The sequence below is a fragment of the Adelges cooleyi genome, unplaced genomic scaffold (genome assembly GCF_023614345.1).
Source record: "Adelges cooleyi isolate 19-005CV unplaced genomic scaffold, UGA_ACOO_1.1 ACOO_flye_CR_arks_rails_tigmint_CR_PRNA_247, whole genome shotgun sequence".
In the NCBI taxonomy this organism is placed as follows: Eukaryota; Metazoa; Arthropoda; class Insecta; order Hemiptera; family Adelgidae; genus Adelges; species Adelges cooleyi.
In genome coordinates this window covers 13171398-13189928 of record NW_026095912.1, presented here as the reverse complement: position 1 = coordinate 13189928, position 18531 = coordinate 13171398, and the positions used below count along the sequence as shown (strand labels likewise).

Genomic DNA, 18531 nt, shown 5'->3' with positions numbered 1-18531 from the left:
CTCGACGGACGGCTCGGCAAATCCATAATGTGTCGCGCGCGTTGGGCGTCCTTTGAGCACGCCGAGCGGCGGCGGCTGCGTTCGTCCGCGGGCGGCCGGTGCGCACGCCCGGCCCTACGCGCGCCCACACCCCGCCGTACTCGCGCCACACCGCGCCGTCCCGCCCGCCGCGCCTCTCTACGGTCTCGGAGGGCCGGCCGCCACGCGTTTACAATGAGCCGGTGGTCGGCAATAATCAAAGCCGAGGCGATGATTTTCATCGAAATTTCCCAATAGGATACGATAACGAAAACGAAAATAAATAAATAAATAATATCATCGTCTTGATCGTACACGGCGATCCAACTACCGTAGACCCTCGTTTTTCTCTGAAATTATGAATATTTCGAGAAATTTTTTTCCCCCCAAACTTTTAGGTACATATTTTACTATAATTTTTTCAATATTTTGAAAATTTTTATCATCTATCCTTATAAGCCAAAAACGGGTATTTTTGGTTTTTTTTTTTTAATGGCAACATAAGTTTTTAATTACATACATTTTTACATAAAAAATTTTAAAAAAAAGTTAGCGTTTAAATTTTTAAATATTTGTTCATTTTCAATCGTTACCACAAAGACGAGTAGTTTTATTACAAGGCAAAAAAAATAACTCGACGCGTTACCGTACTCTGTATCATAGTCAGACATAATAAATAACCTGTAATCTAAGTAATCTGCAGATAAGAACCGTTTGTCTATCATTATTTAAAAATATTTCATAGTGACTTACTAGTTATTAGAATGTTGTCGCCAATTGGACAATGCGAACATAAATATGAATATTATTTGCTACCGGTTTTAGAAAACCGAAGAAGTATGATAATTATTAAGAAGAAATGTAGTGTCTTTACAAAGTCATAGATAATGAACAGATAAATGAAAATAAAAAATTTAAACGCTAACATTATTTTTTAATTTTTTGTCTACAAATTTATGTAATTAAAAACATATCCCCATTTTTGGCTTATAAGGATTGGGGATAAATATTGAAAAATGTAGTAAAAGATGTACCTAAAAGTTAACAAAAATGTTTTAAAAATATTCATATTTTCAGAGAAAATGAGTGTGATACGTTAGTTGGTTCACCCTGTATATGTATGCTGGTCTTACCTTACAGGCAGTAGCACGGCTCGATTAAGTGGAAAGTGTACCTCTATTTTTCCAAATTTCACAATAATGTCTTATAATGTTGCGTTTATTTGAAATACAATAAATAAATAAATAAATAAATGAGTAAAATAATAGGGTAAGATGGAGTGGATTTGAATGAAAGCCCCAAGTATTTTTATTTTTGTCTTAAATTGTATTTCGAGTTTGAGAGTTCCAACTAGAAGAGCTACCCAATTTTGTTTTTTTAATTAAATACATTTAAAATAGAAATGATGAAAGACAAGTTTTTTTTAAAAGTATATTTTAAGGATTTTATTTAGAACTTGACATTTTTATTTTTTAGTGTTACTCGATTGATAATAACCATCTTAGACGGTGGTCGTCATACAGAAATTGGTTTTAACCGAAAATTATTTCATAACATTTTGAAATACTAAAAACTATTATAGTTTTCTGTATAAGTCCACTTTGTTCCAAAATACACATTTCGATACCAATAGATAGAAAATCGAACGTCCTTTGTGTTTTAATAAAAAGTTCTTAAATCTAAAATGTATATTTGCATATTTTACACCCTCCCGGTTTGTAAATAGCTGTTCACCTATGACTGCTGCACTAATAATAATTATTGCCGCCCATTATATAGTTTAAGATATAAATTTAAATTTTGCGACAAAAAAAAAGGCCAACGCCGAGCTTCTTAATAAAACAAAGGGGGTACAACTTCCCCTGGGGGGTTCGATTCTTCGATAAATCGTGGGGCAGGTATGTGGGGGGGGGTTGTTTTTCTGGTTTTTAATAACGATCCGAACGGGATGTGGCGCTTAAGCCGCAACACGTGTAGGCTTAGCTCGTGTAAAAAAAAAAATATATATATATATATATTCCTGCGCGCGTGCAAGTGTAAACGTTGTCGCACGTGCATTACCAAGTGTATGCACGTATGTGTTATATTGGATGATCTATGTCTTTGTACTTAGGGTCTGCATTGAAAATAATTGTATTTTTCCCTTTTCGAGACACGCCACGGTGAACGGAAACGGTAGGTGAACGACGACAGAGACCAACAGAACAATTATTTTGAATATAATCAATCGTTTCCATATTATATAGTGGTATTTAAACCGCGTAAGACAAACGTTCAAATTGCCATTAAAAGTATTTTTATTCGAATTGAAATAATGACATTTTTAATGGAATGTTTTCATATCCGTTTTGTATAATAAATATTAATAATTTGCATTAAATTTGAATGTCAAAAAAAAAAAAACTACTTCTTGTGTACGTTTAAAGAACAACCGGCTATGGCATAATACTGTTGTCACCCTCTTATCGATTTTATAATAGGTGTTTTTGATCAAAAACCATCATGGAACGAGTGGACCGCATTCTGCGCGAGGGGACCGAAAGAGCTATTTATTACATGGCATAAGATACACCATCTTTGCAAAAAAAAAAAATTGATCTCCGAGTCACATTGTGTACGCCATCTTATATTAGGGTAAACCAATATTGAGTTTGTCTAGTTGCAAAACTTTTAATGTTATTTTTTTCCGAGTAACGGGGCAAAAGTTTTATAAAAAGCTACTTTAGTAGAAAATCACTTTATGGCGCATCTATTGGACTGATTTCGAAATTTGATTTGTTTTCTTATGTTGAAAGCTTACTACAATCTCTGTGGGAGCTAATATATATGAACTTATAAAACTAATTGAATTGAGCCGAGCCCGGGAACCTGTACCGCTATTAGAAACCACCTTTTTTTAATTATTAAGTATAGGCAATTTTTAGAAAGTATTCAAACCAAGTTGGATAAAGTAGCTGTTAAAAAAAAAACAATCCTATTAAAAATCGATATTTATGGAATAAACGCGCATAGTAATAAATTATGTTATTAGCTAGGTACTTTTGGTTTTTGTCTGGTAAATATAAAAAAAAATTCAATTTTCAGACCATAAGTCCACAGTAAAAAGGGCTTATGGCGTTTTTTTTTTTGAAGTATTGGATTATATATTTACTGGCTGCGGGAACGTGCATTGTACAATGCCGAGCAGTTAAGGCGTTAGCGCGTTGGTCTTCTAGGGGAGGCTAAAGAATGTAATAAATAAAAAAAAATATAATATATATTATTATAAACGAGCGAGCCAATAGTAGATACGGGAAAATCCATCGAAGAAAAAAAAAAACTGGCAGTTATTTCCACTCTACTGCCGTCTGCCACACTATCTTTTTGACGGGTCGACATTATCTCCCCTTCTAAAAAAAAAAAATAGTAAAAAGAAGTATAGGTAAAGTATGGAAATATAATAACATAAAATGCGTTCAGCATAAACACAGTACACTAATTCGTCCGATTTAAAGTAGGTAGTAGACCTGAAGTTTTGGTCGGTTAATATCAAATTCAACCAATCAAAAACCCTAAGCACAATCACTACAGCCCCTTATACAACCAAGCCAAACTATCCTACTTAAGATTCCACTCCGATTTCATCGTCTAAGATAAAATTTGAGCAGAGATCACCTTAGTTGGTTAACCAAATTAAATTCATAGTCTAGAAAAAGTTCCACTTGGTAAATGTCAATATTCACATAATATGCTTATTGTTCAAATTGCAACAGATTGTTTATAAAAAAAGTAAGTTTAAGCTGGCTCACTATATAATAGTTATTACTGTAAATTAGAAATAAGAATCAAGACAGTCAAGCCAATAATGGTATAAGTCGGATCACAAATGTCCAAAACGGTAACGAAAAAGTACAATCATTATAAATCCTACACAAGATGTTTGGTTCTTTTCTGGGCCCTGATCAGTATCGTTAAGGCATAACCGTGCCAAGTCCACGGCAGCAGACACTGGATTTCTTTTGTTTTCTTCGTTTGGCGGTGACGACGATAATGGAAGATCTTTGTGTCCGACTGTTTCGGCAAAAGGAGGCAAACCAAAATGTCATGAAATTAATAAATAATACACCAAGTCTACGCTTGAGATGTGTTTGAATGAGTAAAATAGGTGACTTTTTAAATACACTCATATGTTTGTATAAATTTATAAAAAAAAAAAGTGTACTTTTGTAGTTACATATTTTTTATACATATACATTAATAGTTGTAATATTTGTAAACACTTGTAACTGAAAAATTAAATTTTACTAGACAACCTTATTATAACTAATCTTGGTTATTGAAAAATGTTGAACTTTGTTATGCTTGTTGTCGAATAACGGTGTTACTTTAACGGACTTATTAAAAAATTCAAACCTTAATCGTCATTCAATTTTTTTTTTTGACAATTGTCTATTACTATTAAAATGATGGCAATTTGGATATGATTTGCCTTATAAATAAATTCACTGGATATTTTGCACCATAACACTACATGGAATATAGTGTAGGTATGTAGTGGATATCCATCAAATGAATAATATCAAGTAGGATTATAATTTTTAGTAACAAAAGTTGGCGACAGATACAAAAATATAAAAAAAAAACCTAGTTATTTTGTCTTGGCTCCACGGGTGTTATTTAGAACCCTGGTACCCAAAGTTGCCCGGAAATTTGGAAAATTTAAAATTGTGCAAATATCACACCTGACAGCTTATCAGCTGACACGTGGACAATTTTGATAGCTGATCATATTTATCCTTATTTTCTGGCCATAAATGACATAATTTCACATAGTTCGTTTGAATTGATTCTCCTTTTAATTCAGTTAATATCACGTGAAGAACATTGGACGATAGCTGTTGTTGGTTTTTGTTGATACTTACATTTTGCAGCTGCAATTATTCCAATTGTCCGGTCTGTGGGATACCTGCAGACTAATTTGCGAATTATTTTTCTTTGAACCACGCACAAGATTTATTTTTTGATTATGTTAAATCAAATATAACCCACACCAACTGCGTTGCCTTTATAAAAGCTACTGACCTGTCAGAAAATACGGAGCTTAATAGGTTTTGTTTCAATTATGTTTCCAACAATCTCGGGTAAGGATACACCGTGTTTGGCTTTGTGCAAGCAATTTTATAAAAACGAAAATATGTATATTAGTGATATTATGAGTTCAGACTCGGGGTTAGGTATGCTAAATGAACTACTGTTGAGCGATGTTAATAAGTTGATAACGTTATCTAACCTCGAGATCCGGAAATCTACAGAACAAGTAGGTTAAGTCTACTTAAGAATTATTAAACGTGTTCCATGCCAAATCACCTGACAAGTTATAGGCTCTTCAATATAGCACTTTCCGTAAAACGCCAAACATTGAAGTTGTCTCGCACATCAGGTGATTTGGCATGGAAAGACCCATTGAGGTTTTTTATTTGCATGACTGATGACATACTAAGTACTCTTAGCTGTTTGACTTTATCGTTGGCTAGATATTGTACAGGCCAGGTGAACGAAATTATTGTTTACCGGATCTAATAAAACATTTGGACTTACCCTCAATTCCCGCAAATAAACTTCTACGCATTACCAATGTACCGTTATTGACAAGTGACAAAGAATGTAAGTATTTCGCCAACAATAATATTTTACTCTTCTTTAGAATATTTTTTAATAATTAAAAAATAGTCTAATTATTATGGTAATATTTTTAGCAGTATTAACAATTGTCAGCATTGTTATTGTACTTATAATTTGATTCTCAGGTCTCTTAAACATTAGTTATTGATATATGAGTACAATTGTGTACTGGTGTTAGGTTTGAGGAGAGTGACACTTCAGATTATAGAAAGTTAAGGTAATATAATAGACCACATCAAATCTATGTCGAACCTATTGGCCGAAGAATTAGGAGAGGAAGAAGAAGAGGAAAATTGATGGTCATTATTTATGGAAAATATTCTAAACCGGTATGCTCATCTATTTTGTTTCAATGGTGTCCAGCTGAATTCATTAGATATTATTATATTAATTATATTTTACTAACATAGAACCGTGGTATATGTGCTATAATTATTTGTTATTTATCATTATGTCAATTCCATAATACCTTAACGATATATTTTTTATGAGCAGATCTGAAAATATTAGTTTACTAATATAGGTACGTTTTTTTATTTTAATCTTAAATTGCCAAAATCGTCATAAACACGATTTTAAATAGTAAATATATTACTGACAAATAACAAATAATGTAAGTATTTCGTCAACGATAATATTTTACTCTACTTTAGACTATTTTTTAATTATGGTAACATTTTTAGCCTTAATAACAATTGTCGGCATTGTTATTGTACTTATAAATTTAATCTCAAACCTCTTAAACATTAGTAATTAATATATGAGTATAATTTTACTGTTTTTAGGTTTGAATTGCGAAAAAACGAAGAGTCAAGGGACGAAACTTGACTAACGAATTGGACAAAAGGGGTTAAACATTAAGTCAAATCTAGCTTGTTATTATATTAAAATATTCAACATACATATAATTACATAATATTTATATTTTGCGGTTAAAGCTGTGGATCTTATGGTTTTTATTTCATTTAAATAGATAATATTTCATGATACTCATTATTATATTTGTATCATAAAGATCTATTTATCTAGTTATATAGAAATAATTCATCTCCTCCATTCTACCTTCTTTTGTCATTTACCTTTTATCAACCTAACGGTTCAATTTAAATAAAATGTACGAATCAAATAATTAACTGGGCTACAGCTATGTTGTTAATCTAACTTCCATTGCAATTCACCACTAATCTATATAAGAATAGCAGAGCGCTAACTATGAAAGTATAGAACTGATTGATTCAAATTTATATTGGCTGGGTCATCATGGTTAGCCCATCACCCCGTATAATATGTATGTATATCTCATGTCACAAGCGGATGGGTACCCGCCTAAGTGACAACCGGTTAATTATCGCATGTAGGTACGGTTTAAGAGTGGTGCAATTTAACCGTGTAGATAAAAATATATATTATTGTGTGCACACATTATACTTAAAGGCTACACCGCAGCAAAATATTATCATAGTAAAGGGAAAACTCGATAACACGGTACATTATATTACTAATATTATACGTTCTACGACTAGCCAAAAAGGTTAATATTATCATTGTCCACTATAAACCCGTACCTATACAATATGGTTTTGGTTATTTGTAAAATAATAATTTTCGTTCGGATTGTTGTTGTCTAAATTAACAACGCTAGCTGTTACATGAGTGGATTTGACAAAAAACCTCGAGCACTGCACTATCAGGTAAGTTTGAAAATAAAATGTTTTTTTCTATCACTTTTAAAACGTTTATATTAAAATATATTGAGTTAACATAATATTATTCACTTGAAAGTTTAAAATATCAACTACAACCGGTTTAAACACCGTGCAACAATAATTTAGTTTCGATACGGTTTTTTGTAAATTGTATGCAATATTTTTTATTCGGTTATTTTTTTTTTGGAGTATTTTTAAGACTTAAGGGGATTGAAGTGGTTTGTTTCAGCTACTCCCAGAGGTATGAGTTAGTTGGCTACTTTAATAGATTATATAGCAAACGGATTATTGATTTTTTTTTGTTATTTTTGTGTAAAAAAAAAATAGTTTTTTTATTATATGTTTAAAAAATGTTTAAATTTAATGTATTTAATTACAAGAAACTAATTTGTTTAAAATTACTATCAGTTTTATACATAACCTAGTAAAGTAGTGAAAACAACTGAAAAGTTTCAATTACTTTGAAAACAACCGAAAATTAACTACAATAATGTTAAACGTCTTGAATTTTTGATTAAGAAAAAAAGCATAAGCCCTATTCAACAAAGTCCAAATGCATTAAGTTAAGCGTTATGAAATGTATGTGTCACACACTCATACTAAACTAAATTTAAATAACAATAAAAACTTACAATAAAAAACATTATCTGAAATGTTATTTGATAAATTTATAAGGGAATTTGTTGAATAGGGCCCACGTTTTTTTTTATTCAAAAATTACAGTTGTTTAACATTTTTCTTTTAAATTGAAGTTAGTTTTTTGTTGTTTTTAAAGTAATTGACATTTAAAAAAAAAATGTGCTACAATTGAATAGTAAATTGTTTTTGTAGTAGACTATTTTTTACTTTTTAATTTACCTTTTTATTTTTTAGCAAAGAATGTTTTTATTTCTTAAATATTGTCTATAAAATATTCCTTTAGAACTCGTTCGCTTTAAATCCTCTTAAGTCTTAAATCATATACAAACCGAGCTGAAAAGAAAATATAGTTTGCTTAACAATAAATAAAAAAATTTATTTTTATTTTAACAATAAAATATATTATAGCTACACATATATATGTACAAATTGAAGTTTAACTTTATGTTTTTTTTTATTGCATATGACATGGTATTGGTATATATAGCTAAAAAATATACAACAAACAATAATAATAACAGTAATAATACACATATGAATTGATATAAAGAAATAAATAAACTACAATATTAGTAATAACAGTTATAAGTAAGGTATAAATGTTTTGGTTTCCATTATAAAAACATACCTAATAAAATCATCCTCGACTATGTCAACTGTTTGTGAATAATTTAATGTAATGTCTCATTTCATGTTTGAAATATGTGTTTCAGAAAATAATATACCTATTCCGTGGCCGAAGCAAGTATTTAAAGTTTCAGAATGGACGTTATAGCAGAACGTTATGTACAGTTGTATGAATTCTTCCAGCAAGTTTTTAACCATTTTTTTTATATTTTATACAATACATATTTTGTTAATTATATCTGTATTGTATTATATTAATCTAATTTTTTAAAACAAAACTACAGCCTTTAGAAATAAAAAAAAAATGTAATAGCGTTGTATATCATTAATTCTTAAGGTTCAGAATAATCTACTGAAAAAATGAACTCATCATATACATACTTATAAGTATATATATTAGGATAGATCTTAGATATAGATGGAGAAACATTTTTTTTTAAATTTTCAATCCTGATATCTGCTATTTTGTTTATTACTTTGACAAGACTTTTATAGAACATTTGGTTTTAACTACTCACCCCTTTCAGAGGGTTGTTTAGACTTTTAAGTTCAAAACTATATCACTTTATTTATATATGGTTAATTAGATCATATGAATATTTTATAAATGTCTGTACAAATTTACTCAAATATTCATTATTTCCCCACCAAAAAAAAAAAAAAATTAAAAAACTAAGTACATTAAAACATTTGGGGGAAATTTTTTTTTTTTTTCATTTTTTGTCTCAGAAAGTATCTTTTTGGTTACGGTTTCTAATCTACACACTTACTACTTGTTAAAATAATAAAATGTTATAAATATAAAAAATATACAAATTTAAATTTTATTGGATTAAAGTAAAATCAAATTTTAAAATATTCTGATGACATTTAGAATTTAACAAAAAAAATGTTTTACCTACTGGCTACTTTTGAATGCTATGTAGCTATTGATAATAAACCTTATTTTCCCCAAAGCCTTACTTTCCAAACTTAACCGCCAGTTGTACGCACTAAACTAACTTTTAACAATGTAAAAAAAACATAATAAAAACGAAATATTATTTTACTTCCATTTAGTAGTTAATTGGTCGCATATCATTAATAAGACTTTTAAATTCTTATAATACTATCAAGTGTATCATTCAGCTTTTTTATACCATTAAACTTTTAGCCTAATCACTGAACTTTTAGTTCAAGTTATATTTAAACAAGAAGTAATAAACTATGAACCTAAGTAAAAACGGTTATGGAAAAAACTATCACACTTGAAATGGCCAGGTAAATTATTAGGCAAGAGAAAAAGTTTACCCAACAGATAATATAGCAATTAAAAAAAAAAAAAATGAAATTACCAATTTTATCAACGAAAAAAGTTAAATTGATAGACTTGAGTGTGTCTAATGTCCTTTTACATTCGAAATTTATCAATTTAGTGATGTTTCAATACATGAAAAAGCTTTAACATATTCAGAAATAAATGCAATACATTCGGTATGGTTTTGATAGACATGTTGGTCAGTCAGTGTTTTGTTTTTTGTCAAATAAAGTATAAAATTATGAAAAATAATTATTTAATAATTTCAAGCTATTAACCGACGCTGTTGAAGCTTGAATTATTTTAAAAAAAAACCTAGTTACTTTCTCCGCAAACGGCGACATTTTTTGCATAATAAATTACGATATTTATTTAATTAATTTAAAAAAAAATATTTCACACTTCATAAATATAAAATAAAAAAATATATACTTGTGAAAAATTACACACACACACACACACACATGAGTATATAAGTTAAATAAATGAGTGTTATTTTCCACTATGAAATCTTGTTTTCTTTGCAATTTTTGATTTATATTTATATTAATGTAGTGTCTTTGGATCTTATCTGGTATCGGTCTTCTATTATTTTTAAGATATAGTGAAAGCGTTCACATTGCTCCTCGCTAGTATTCCCAAGATTATCAGGGAAACGGTCTAAATGGCTATGCAAATAATGAACCTTTATGTTTATACAATTAGTACATACAAGGTCTCTGAAGTTGATAAGCGCGCTGTTAACTGTTGTGTGGGCAAATAAAATGAGAGCTGAATTATTGTTTGTCAATTTGATTGAATTTCTTCGGTCATATTTTCTTGGCCGTTTTTCCCGTGGTCGTTAATACTTGAACACACACACGCACAAGACAATGAAAATATGTCTAAAATAATTGTTGTTCTAATTAACGATGACCACCACGGTGTTGATGTTTACAGAAAGAATATCCTGTGCGACGTGTCTTTGGAGTGCGACGATGGTGTTGTTGTTTCTGCCCATAGAGTTGTCTTAGCTTCGGCGAGCACAGAGTTTTTGTCGATGTTCAAAGAAAGCCAAACAGACACGATTCGCATGTATAAAATAAAATCCGAAGATTTGCGACAATTAGCGAAATTTGCATACACATTCGAGGCGGACATAAACGAAGAAGATTACAACCAGGTAATACAATTTGTTAGGGTTTTTTTTTTGGTACATTTTATGAATAAATTGTATTTTAAATAATTACTTTATTTTTGTATATTTCATTTACACTGTCTATCTGATTGAATTAAATTAAATGTCAAATTTTCAATAGAAATCCATTAGAATATAATAAACTATAATTACTAATCAACAAAAATACACATAATGTGAGCATTCGAAATACATTTGTACACTGTTCATATTTCTGAAAATAAAATTGCTAACAGCAATAACAAGCTGTAACGTTTTTGTAATCTTTTAAAAAGTAGTTTTGAGTATAAATAAAATGAACAAAAACGAAAATAAAATAATTTGTTTTTGTTTTTAATGTTACAGGAGAAGTTATTGTATTTTAAGTTTTACAAATGTGTACAGTTATTCAAAACGAACGGCAAACTTCCCAAAGACATGGCGAAATCTTACAAACGTTTTTACGAATTCTTCCAGTAAGTCGCGCACAAGTCTTGATGTTAACTATTTAATATTGTCATCTTAATCGAATATACATATGCGCACAAGCACCTCTGCTTTTAAAATTTGCTGAAATTTGTATCTTATTTTCATTTTATCACAGAAAACAAACCCTGTGCGATGTCACTTTGGAATGCGAAGACGGTTCGGAAATTGCCGCTCACCGAGTCGTCTTGGGTTCGGCTAGCTCTTGGTTTTTGGCCAACAGTCCCTGTAGAAACGGTAAGATACCGGTAAAAGAAGTCAAATCCGAAGTTCTGAAGTCGATTGTCAAGTTTGCATACACATCCGAATTGGACATCGAGGAAGGAAATCTTTTGGTGAGAAATTCTACCAGAATCTATGTTTAAATATTGTCTGTTTGTATTTGAACTGTCCCATTGGTAAAACCCTAGTTTGATATAATTTTTTTTTAGGAATTACTGAAAGCTGCGGATTTTTTCGGATTAAAAGACACAACACATTTATTTTATGAGTACATCGATAGTCATTTAAACCCTACCAACTGCCTCGACTTGGTGATAACTTTGGCTGAGCTCAATTTGAACGAAATACTTCACAGTTTGTGTTTCGACTATGTTTTAAATCATTTCAGATAAGTCTCGTCGGGTCTGTTCGTTTAATAAACTTATGAAATAAATATATGCGTTTTTCTTTTAGTAACATTGTGAAGTTGGACTCCGAGTTGATAAAACTATACCGATTGCCGCTTTCCGACGTGATCGAGTTCATTGGCAAAGATAACCTTATAGTCGAATCCGAAGACAATGTAAGTATGAGATTATATTTACCCCCACATTTTTGCAACTACCATTGTTATGTTTATTACATTTAGGTCTTTGAATTTATCGTCGGCTGGATAAACAATAACGTAGAAGAACGGTACTTTTTACCCGCTCTAATGAAATGCATACCGACTTCTTACATCGTTACAGAAAAAGGCTATAAACGTATTCTAAAAGAATCCCTAAGACATTTGAGCGACAACAAATGCTGTGAGTACTTGCTTTTCGTTGAAAACGTGTCTCTGTTACGTTGGCTAACCTGTGTGTGTGTGTGATCGATTGTTATTTATAGGTTTGTTAGAACTGCTGCGGAAAATCACAGACATTCGCGTGGATCCAAATAATTCAAACGCGACCGTTAGAAAACCGTCATATGCATTTCAACCAATTGTGTGCTGATAATATTTCAAAACTGTGGATAATAACTGCCCAAGATATTTTTAATAATTATTGACCGTAGCCATAGTTTGTTTTAAAATTGTATATATATATATTTATTTATTAACGTTAAAAGGTGGAGACGAGGCCTCTAAATACAGTAAAATAATATTATACATTATTATTGAATATATAACGTAAATTAAATAACTTTATTAATATACTACGCTGGTGATACTATTATAGCGAAACATCCTTATTCAATCGACCTTCATTAAATATTTACTTTGATGTGTTTTCGAACCCCTGATTTTGTTTAACATAATAAATTATTTTGCAACAAAAATGGTATATAATGCGGTTGTTAAATTAAAATAATAACAGACATCAAAGTGGTGAAAGAAATTGTGTATAATATACGAATCGAATTCTATTGAACGAGCACAAAAATAAAATATAAAAAGCGAAAAAAATTAATTTCGCCTCCACGTGGAGGTTAAGGTATATAAAAAATATAATATACTTTTTTTTGCTTTATGCTGGAACGCACTTTGGCGGGCGTTTCCAATTTCGACGGTCGAATGCGAAACGTTTCCGTCGCCGTTTACTTAGGATCTTTGCTTGTTCAGCCCACTCGACCATGCTTTTAGTAGCTTTTAACTTATATTAGCCGCCTTTGTATTGTTTTGTCCGCGCAAATATAATTGGTTTTTCTGTCGTCAACATTTGTCCGGACGAGGTCAACACTCTGGATGCCACAGAATTCTAGAAATACAGCGTGGCCAAAAAAAAATATTAAAAAAAAATAAACTAAAGTATTTATAAAAGTATATTTTTTGAAAATTTTAAAACTGGTTACTTTTAAAAAAAAATGTCTACTTTTTTACATTTATCTTTGTTTCGCTCTTTTGTGGTACGTTTGAGTGTGAATATATTTTATTTGACCTGTGACATCTCCGGCATTGTCCTCGACACGATGACCGCACAACAACATGCGGTTCGACACCGTCTCAAGTTGACCACAAAAACGTCTGGTCGTGTCACCGCGACGGCGGTTTGTGTTGTTCCAATCGATCGTAGTTAGCCAAACAATACCGTTTTTGTATACACAAGACGGACCGCCGTTGCTGGTTCTTTCAACATACAATAATATGCTTTAGCGATGACCAATTTGTTGAAAAGCGTCACGAAATTCTAAAATTAGATTAGGGTTAGGTTTGCTTAGATTTCGATTACAAAGGTTAGGTTGACGTTGACGATAGGTCGTTTATATCTTATCTCTTATCTCTAGTCTCTTATCACTTACCTCTTATCTCTTAACTGAAAGTGAAAGTGCAACGTGAAAATGGCGACATGAAATTTGTTGTATCTAACAATAATTATTTCAGTGACCGCTGAACTCAATACAATGTGGAATGCGTACACAGATTAAAAACTTCCTGGGAGGCAGCCATTTTGTGTGTCAATTTCATGGAAAGTGAAAATGCTACGTTATATTTCCATGGTACATATTAATATGTTAGGTTAGATGGTGACAACACCGTTGTATATTTGATAAATCATAGAAACTTTAGCACAGAATAGATGAAAGCAGAAGGGTCACTTTCAATGTAAACAAAAACGTGGCGGCCATGTTCTAAACCTGCTATAAACATAATAAAATATATCTACACACAACTAAAAATAATAATGTATAGATATAATTTATTATTGTTATAACAGGTATGGTAAGGTAAACAGGCAAGTTATGTTGGGTTAGGTTTGGTTGGATAACATGATGATGACACCGTCATACCTATATTTGATAAATCATGGACAAATTAATGAAATCAGTGTGACCGCAGATCCGAGCCTAACAATTTCATATATTAATATCACAGATTAGATAAAAGAAATTATCTAATCTTCGATAATATAGTCTGTCGTCATTTAAATCCGATGATCGGCAAGGAGTTTGTACGATAATATTGTAAAACATCTGCCGAATAATTTATACAGTCTATTTAAAAAATGTCCTTTGTTTTCGGCCGATTGATCTATCTGCACTGATACAATAATATGTAATAAACTAGATTGCTAAGTGTACACACTGCAAATAGAGATAATTGAAGTTACTATTTTCCGCCATCTTTGTGGGAATTAGAACCTTATCATATCACCAAAATATGCAGCCGACCGATTTGTATACACGCGACGAGACGTCTTCGTTATAGTTTCTTCTATACATTTCATAACGATACATATAAAAAAAAAAAGAAGGAAATAATAATAATAATATATAAATATTAAATTCGCATAGGCCGCGTGCACATTTGAATAAACGCTTCGGATGTGCCACGGTTGTTGCGCGGTTTCCGCGACCACCTATATTGTAATATTGCCGCAGTACTACAACAACAGCAACTACCGCTCTTGAATAATTCAGTTTAGGGGGTCTCGAGATGGGTGATTTATTAGCGCATAAAATATACAAAAAAAATAACCGTTTTTAAACTTATTTTTCCTTCTTCTTCTTCTTCTTGTTTTTCTCTCAATTATTATCATTCCAAGTCGGTCGATAGGCCTCCACGACCGCTGTCTAATATGGTGATGATAAGATATCAATGATAACAGTGTTTTGAAGAAATATCGTTTTTAAATTCTATATAAAATATATTAAATGTATCATTATTAATTTGTATATAAGTTTTAGCTATTTATTTGTACTAATTAACAACAATGCCTACCTAGTTGTTTTTTTTGTTCAACAATAAAGACTTTTTTCCCCCTTAATGTGGTCATACTGGTCGTAGTCGTTATTTTTTACTTCGCTCTTGCATACAAACTAGTATATTGTTTTTTATTTTATTTTACAATACGGGCGTTAGTCCAAAACACAAAAATTTAACAGATTAACATTTAACAAAAAACTTAAGTACTATTTATGTTTACAAAAAAAAATATATAGCATGCAATAATATTTCACAAAATAAAGATTAAAAAGAAGTACATAATTGATATCTGAATAGAAAAATAATTTATTAGATTGGCTAAATGAAAACATATTTACAGAATTTACAAAGATAGTAAGAAATCAGGATTACTATTTGCAATGCGCATTAAACGAATCAGGGGGGAATAAAGAGAATAGTTAGTAGAAGTGGAAGGAATGAAAAAAGGAGCAGTGTATCGAGTATATCGAGCAGGAATACGGAAAGTTAACTTTGAGAGTAAGACAGAGGAATCTATCTCTCCAGATATAATTTTTAAAAGGAAACGTTTATTTGCTCCATGTCTTCGGTCAGATAAGAAGGAGAGTTTTAAAAGATCTTGAATGGGAGTTAAGTCGTGGGGAGAATGCGGAATTTTTAAGATAAATGCCGCAAAACGTAGAAATTTACGTTGGACTCTTTCAAGCATGACAGAATCAGTTGAGGTATAGAACAGAACCGTACTCAAGAATAGGACGAACTAAAGAGCAGTAAAGACTTTTTAAGGGTTTTAAAAGATGAAACTCGTGAGCAACTCTTTGGATAAAGCCTAAGGTATTCAGAGCCTTACAACATTTTTCTTCGATATAAAGGCGAAAATTCAAAAAGGGAGAAAGACGAAAACCGCAAGGTCAACAACAGAAGAGATGGATACAATAGGGTGATTATGGATGAAATAAGATGAAGAAATAGGATTAGAAATGCGGGAAAAAGTCATTTTTTAATATTGTATTATGACTGTCAGTTCATCTCTTTATATTATAACTCTACGGCTAGACCATCTAGTAGTGTAGTACACGTGTGCGAACGGCTATTGTAACCGCAACAAAAATCGATAGTGTCAACAAGCGATAAATAATTTCCCTTGCTTTTCGTCGTTATGGGTTTTGTTTCGCATGGCCGGCCACTGTACGGCAAACCGAACGTTTTACATGCCGTTAAATTATTATTATTATTGCGTGGCGTATAAACTACACACAATACATACACCCAGACACACATAAAAACAAGGGTCGCAACCATGAATACAATTTAATGATTATGCTAATAGCCGATGGCGCGCAGTAACAGTAATATAGTCACAGTGTGTGTGTGATGAACGGTATCGTGGAATTTTCCACAAAGATGATAAGAGTGTGATAACGGTATTTATAAGTCTCTTGATACCTTGGCTGCTGGTGTGTGGGCGAAACAAGAGACATATCTCGGTTTGGATTTCACGTTTAAATTAAATATCGTTTTCAACGGAAACGTACCGTCGTCTCGAGGAACACATTACACGAGTGCCTTTGCCAGGCGACCGCATGTCGTTTAATTATTATCATCACAATAGTGTTAGTGTCGCATCATTGTATCCCCTTTATGTTAAAAAGTCTCCACCGTACAAAAGACAACGTGCACAAGGTCGAGTGCTAAGAAAAGTACAAACGACAGACTAAACGAAATCAGAGACGGTACCGATAACACGAATTACACCGGAAGTATCATATTATATTATTGTCATTTCAAAAAGGCGTTTTGGTGGGTAAAATTCGCTGAACTCAATATATGAAACGCGCATTTCCTTTAGTCAGCTACCATCTTGTGAACAGTTATCGTTTTGACGTTTCATGAAATCGGTACACAAAATGTCTGTTACGGTGTAAATGCTGCAAAATGTTAAGTACTGTCTAATATTGTAGTATGACATAAATAAAAATGTTTCCAAAAAGAAACAATAAAAAATTGCAATTTTTGCAAGAGTAAACTAAAGTAGGTAGTTTAAAGTGGTATAATATATTATACAAATAGTAATTATAAAAACTAAAAAAACTATATTCGTTGCCTAACTTTGACTGCAGACCGTATTAGTCATGACTGGTGACATTCACAGTAAAAATGTTTTTATTTTGTCTTTTGAGTTATCAATGTGCTTATTCAATGTAATTTTCCATTTTCTATTTTCAGCAAGACTATGTTAGGCTAATTAACACTGTTTAATTCAGTTTTGCTCTTTTGGTTTGTGTTGGCCCTAATATATATTATATATATAACTTATAAGTAGGTATTCGAAACATACTATTTGTTGTCATGTGACGTTTGCTGTTCTGAAAAGTGATAAGCTTGGATTACAGGTTGACCAACAATTGAACATTGTCAACTTGGTGTCTATTTAAAGCTAAGAACGGCAGCTTTTACACTATACTGTTATTACTATACCTACTACTATTAATACTGTAAGGACCAATTATTATAGGGCCACAATAATAAACGTCGTGGTCGCATTCGGACCGTTAGGGAAGTGTTTTAGGGGTCGAAGAAGCGCCAAAAGGGGTCGTGACGACGTTTTATTAGTTTTTATCGTTCACATTAAATATAATACTCGGACCTCGGCATAAGGAACAGCGTCTGGGACTCACGGTGTGGGTTATGGATTTTTTTCTGGAAAGCCGAGGCAACCCCACAGGAGCCTTTCGGTAAGAGATCGACGAGACCCGCTGTGAGCGGGCAAGCCGTCCGTAAATTGGGAACTAGTCGAGCGGAATATAATATTTTGAAACGAGCAATTAACGATAGCGGTGGACCGCCGTAAAGTAAAGTTGTACTGGAGTAGGGAATCGGCTAGATGGGGGGAAAAAAGGATTGGTACGATAATAAATTACGAGTGGGCGAACGCGGTTAGGGATAAGTTTTGCGGATCGCCAATTATAATAAGAGCCGCGCCACAAGGTAGTGCCGGCATGACGAGAACCCAAGTTATCAGACACAGAGCGGCCGTTAAGTGCGGCCGACTCGGTAAAGGCAAACTTTGGCG

At 31.9% G+C, this 18531-nt stretch overlaps 1 protein-coding gene across 4 annotated transcripts; it reads left to right on the top strand.

The window, feature by feature from the left end:
* Nucleotides 1-7180: 7180 nt before the first annotated feature.
* Nucleotides 7181-12890, top strand: LOC126836778 (kelch-like protein 23). 4 transcript variants are annotated; one of them, XM_050570415.1, is made up of 8 exons: nucleotides 7181-7370; nucleotides 8738-8818; nucleotides 10888-11110; nucleotides 11471-11580; nucleotides 11709-11925; nucleotides 12022-12374; nucleotides 12441-12600; nucleotides 12683-12890. In XM_050570415.1, exons 2-6 carry the CDS (start codon nucleotides 8787-8789, stop codon nucleotides 12202-12204), a joined length of 765 nt encoding a protein of 254 aa, XP_050426372.1. In that variant the 5' UTR covers nucleotides 7181-7370; nucleotides 8738-8786; the 3' UTR covers nucleotides 12205-12374; nucleotides 12441-12600; nucleotides 12683-12890. The 4 variants fall into 4 exon arrangements, with proteins under 4 accessions (XP_050426372.1, XP_050426370.1, XP_050426373.1 ...); XM_050570413.1 differs by having other exon boundaries at nucleotides 8738-8833; XM_050570416.1 differs by lacking the exon at nucleotides 7181-7370 and adding an exon at nucleotides 7578-7626.
* The last annotated feature ends 5641 nt before the right edge of the window (nucleotides 12891-18531 follow it).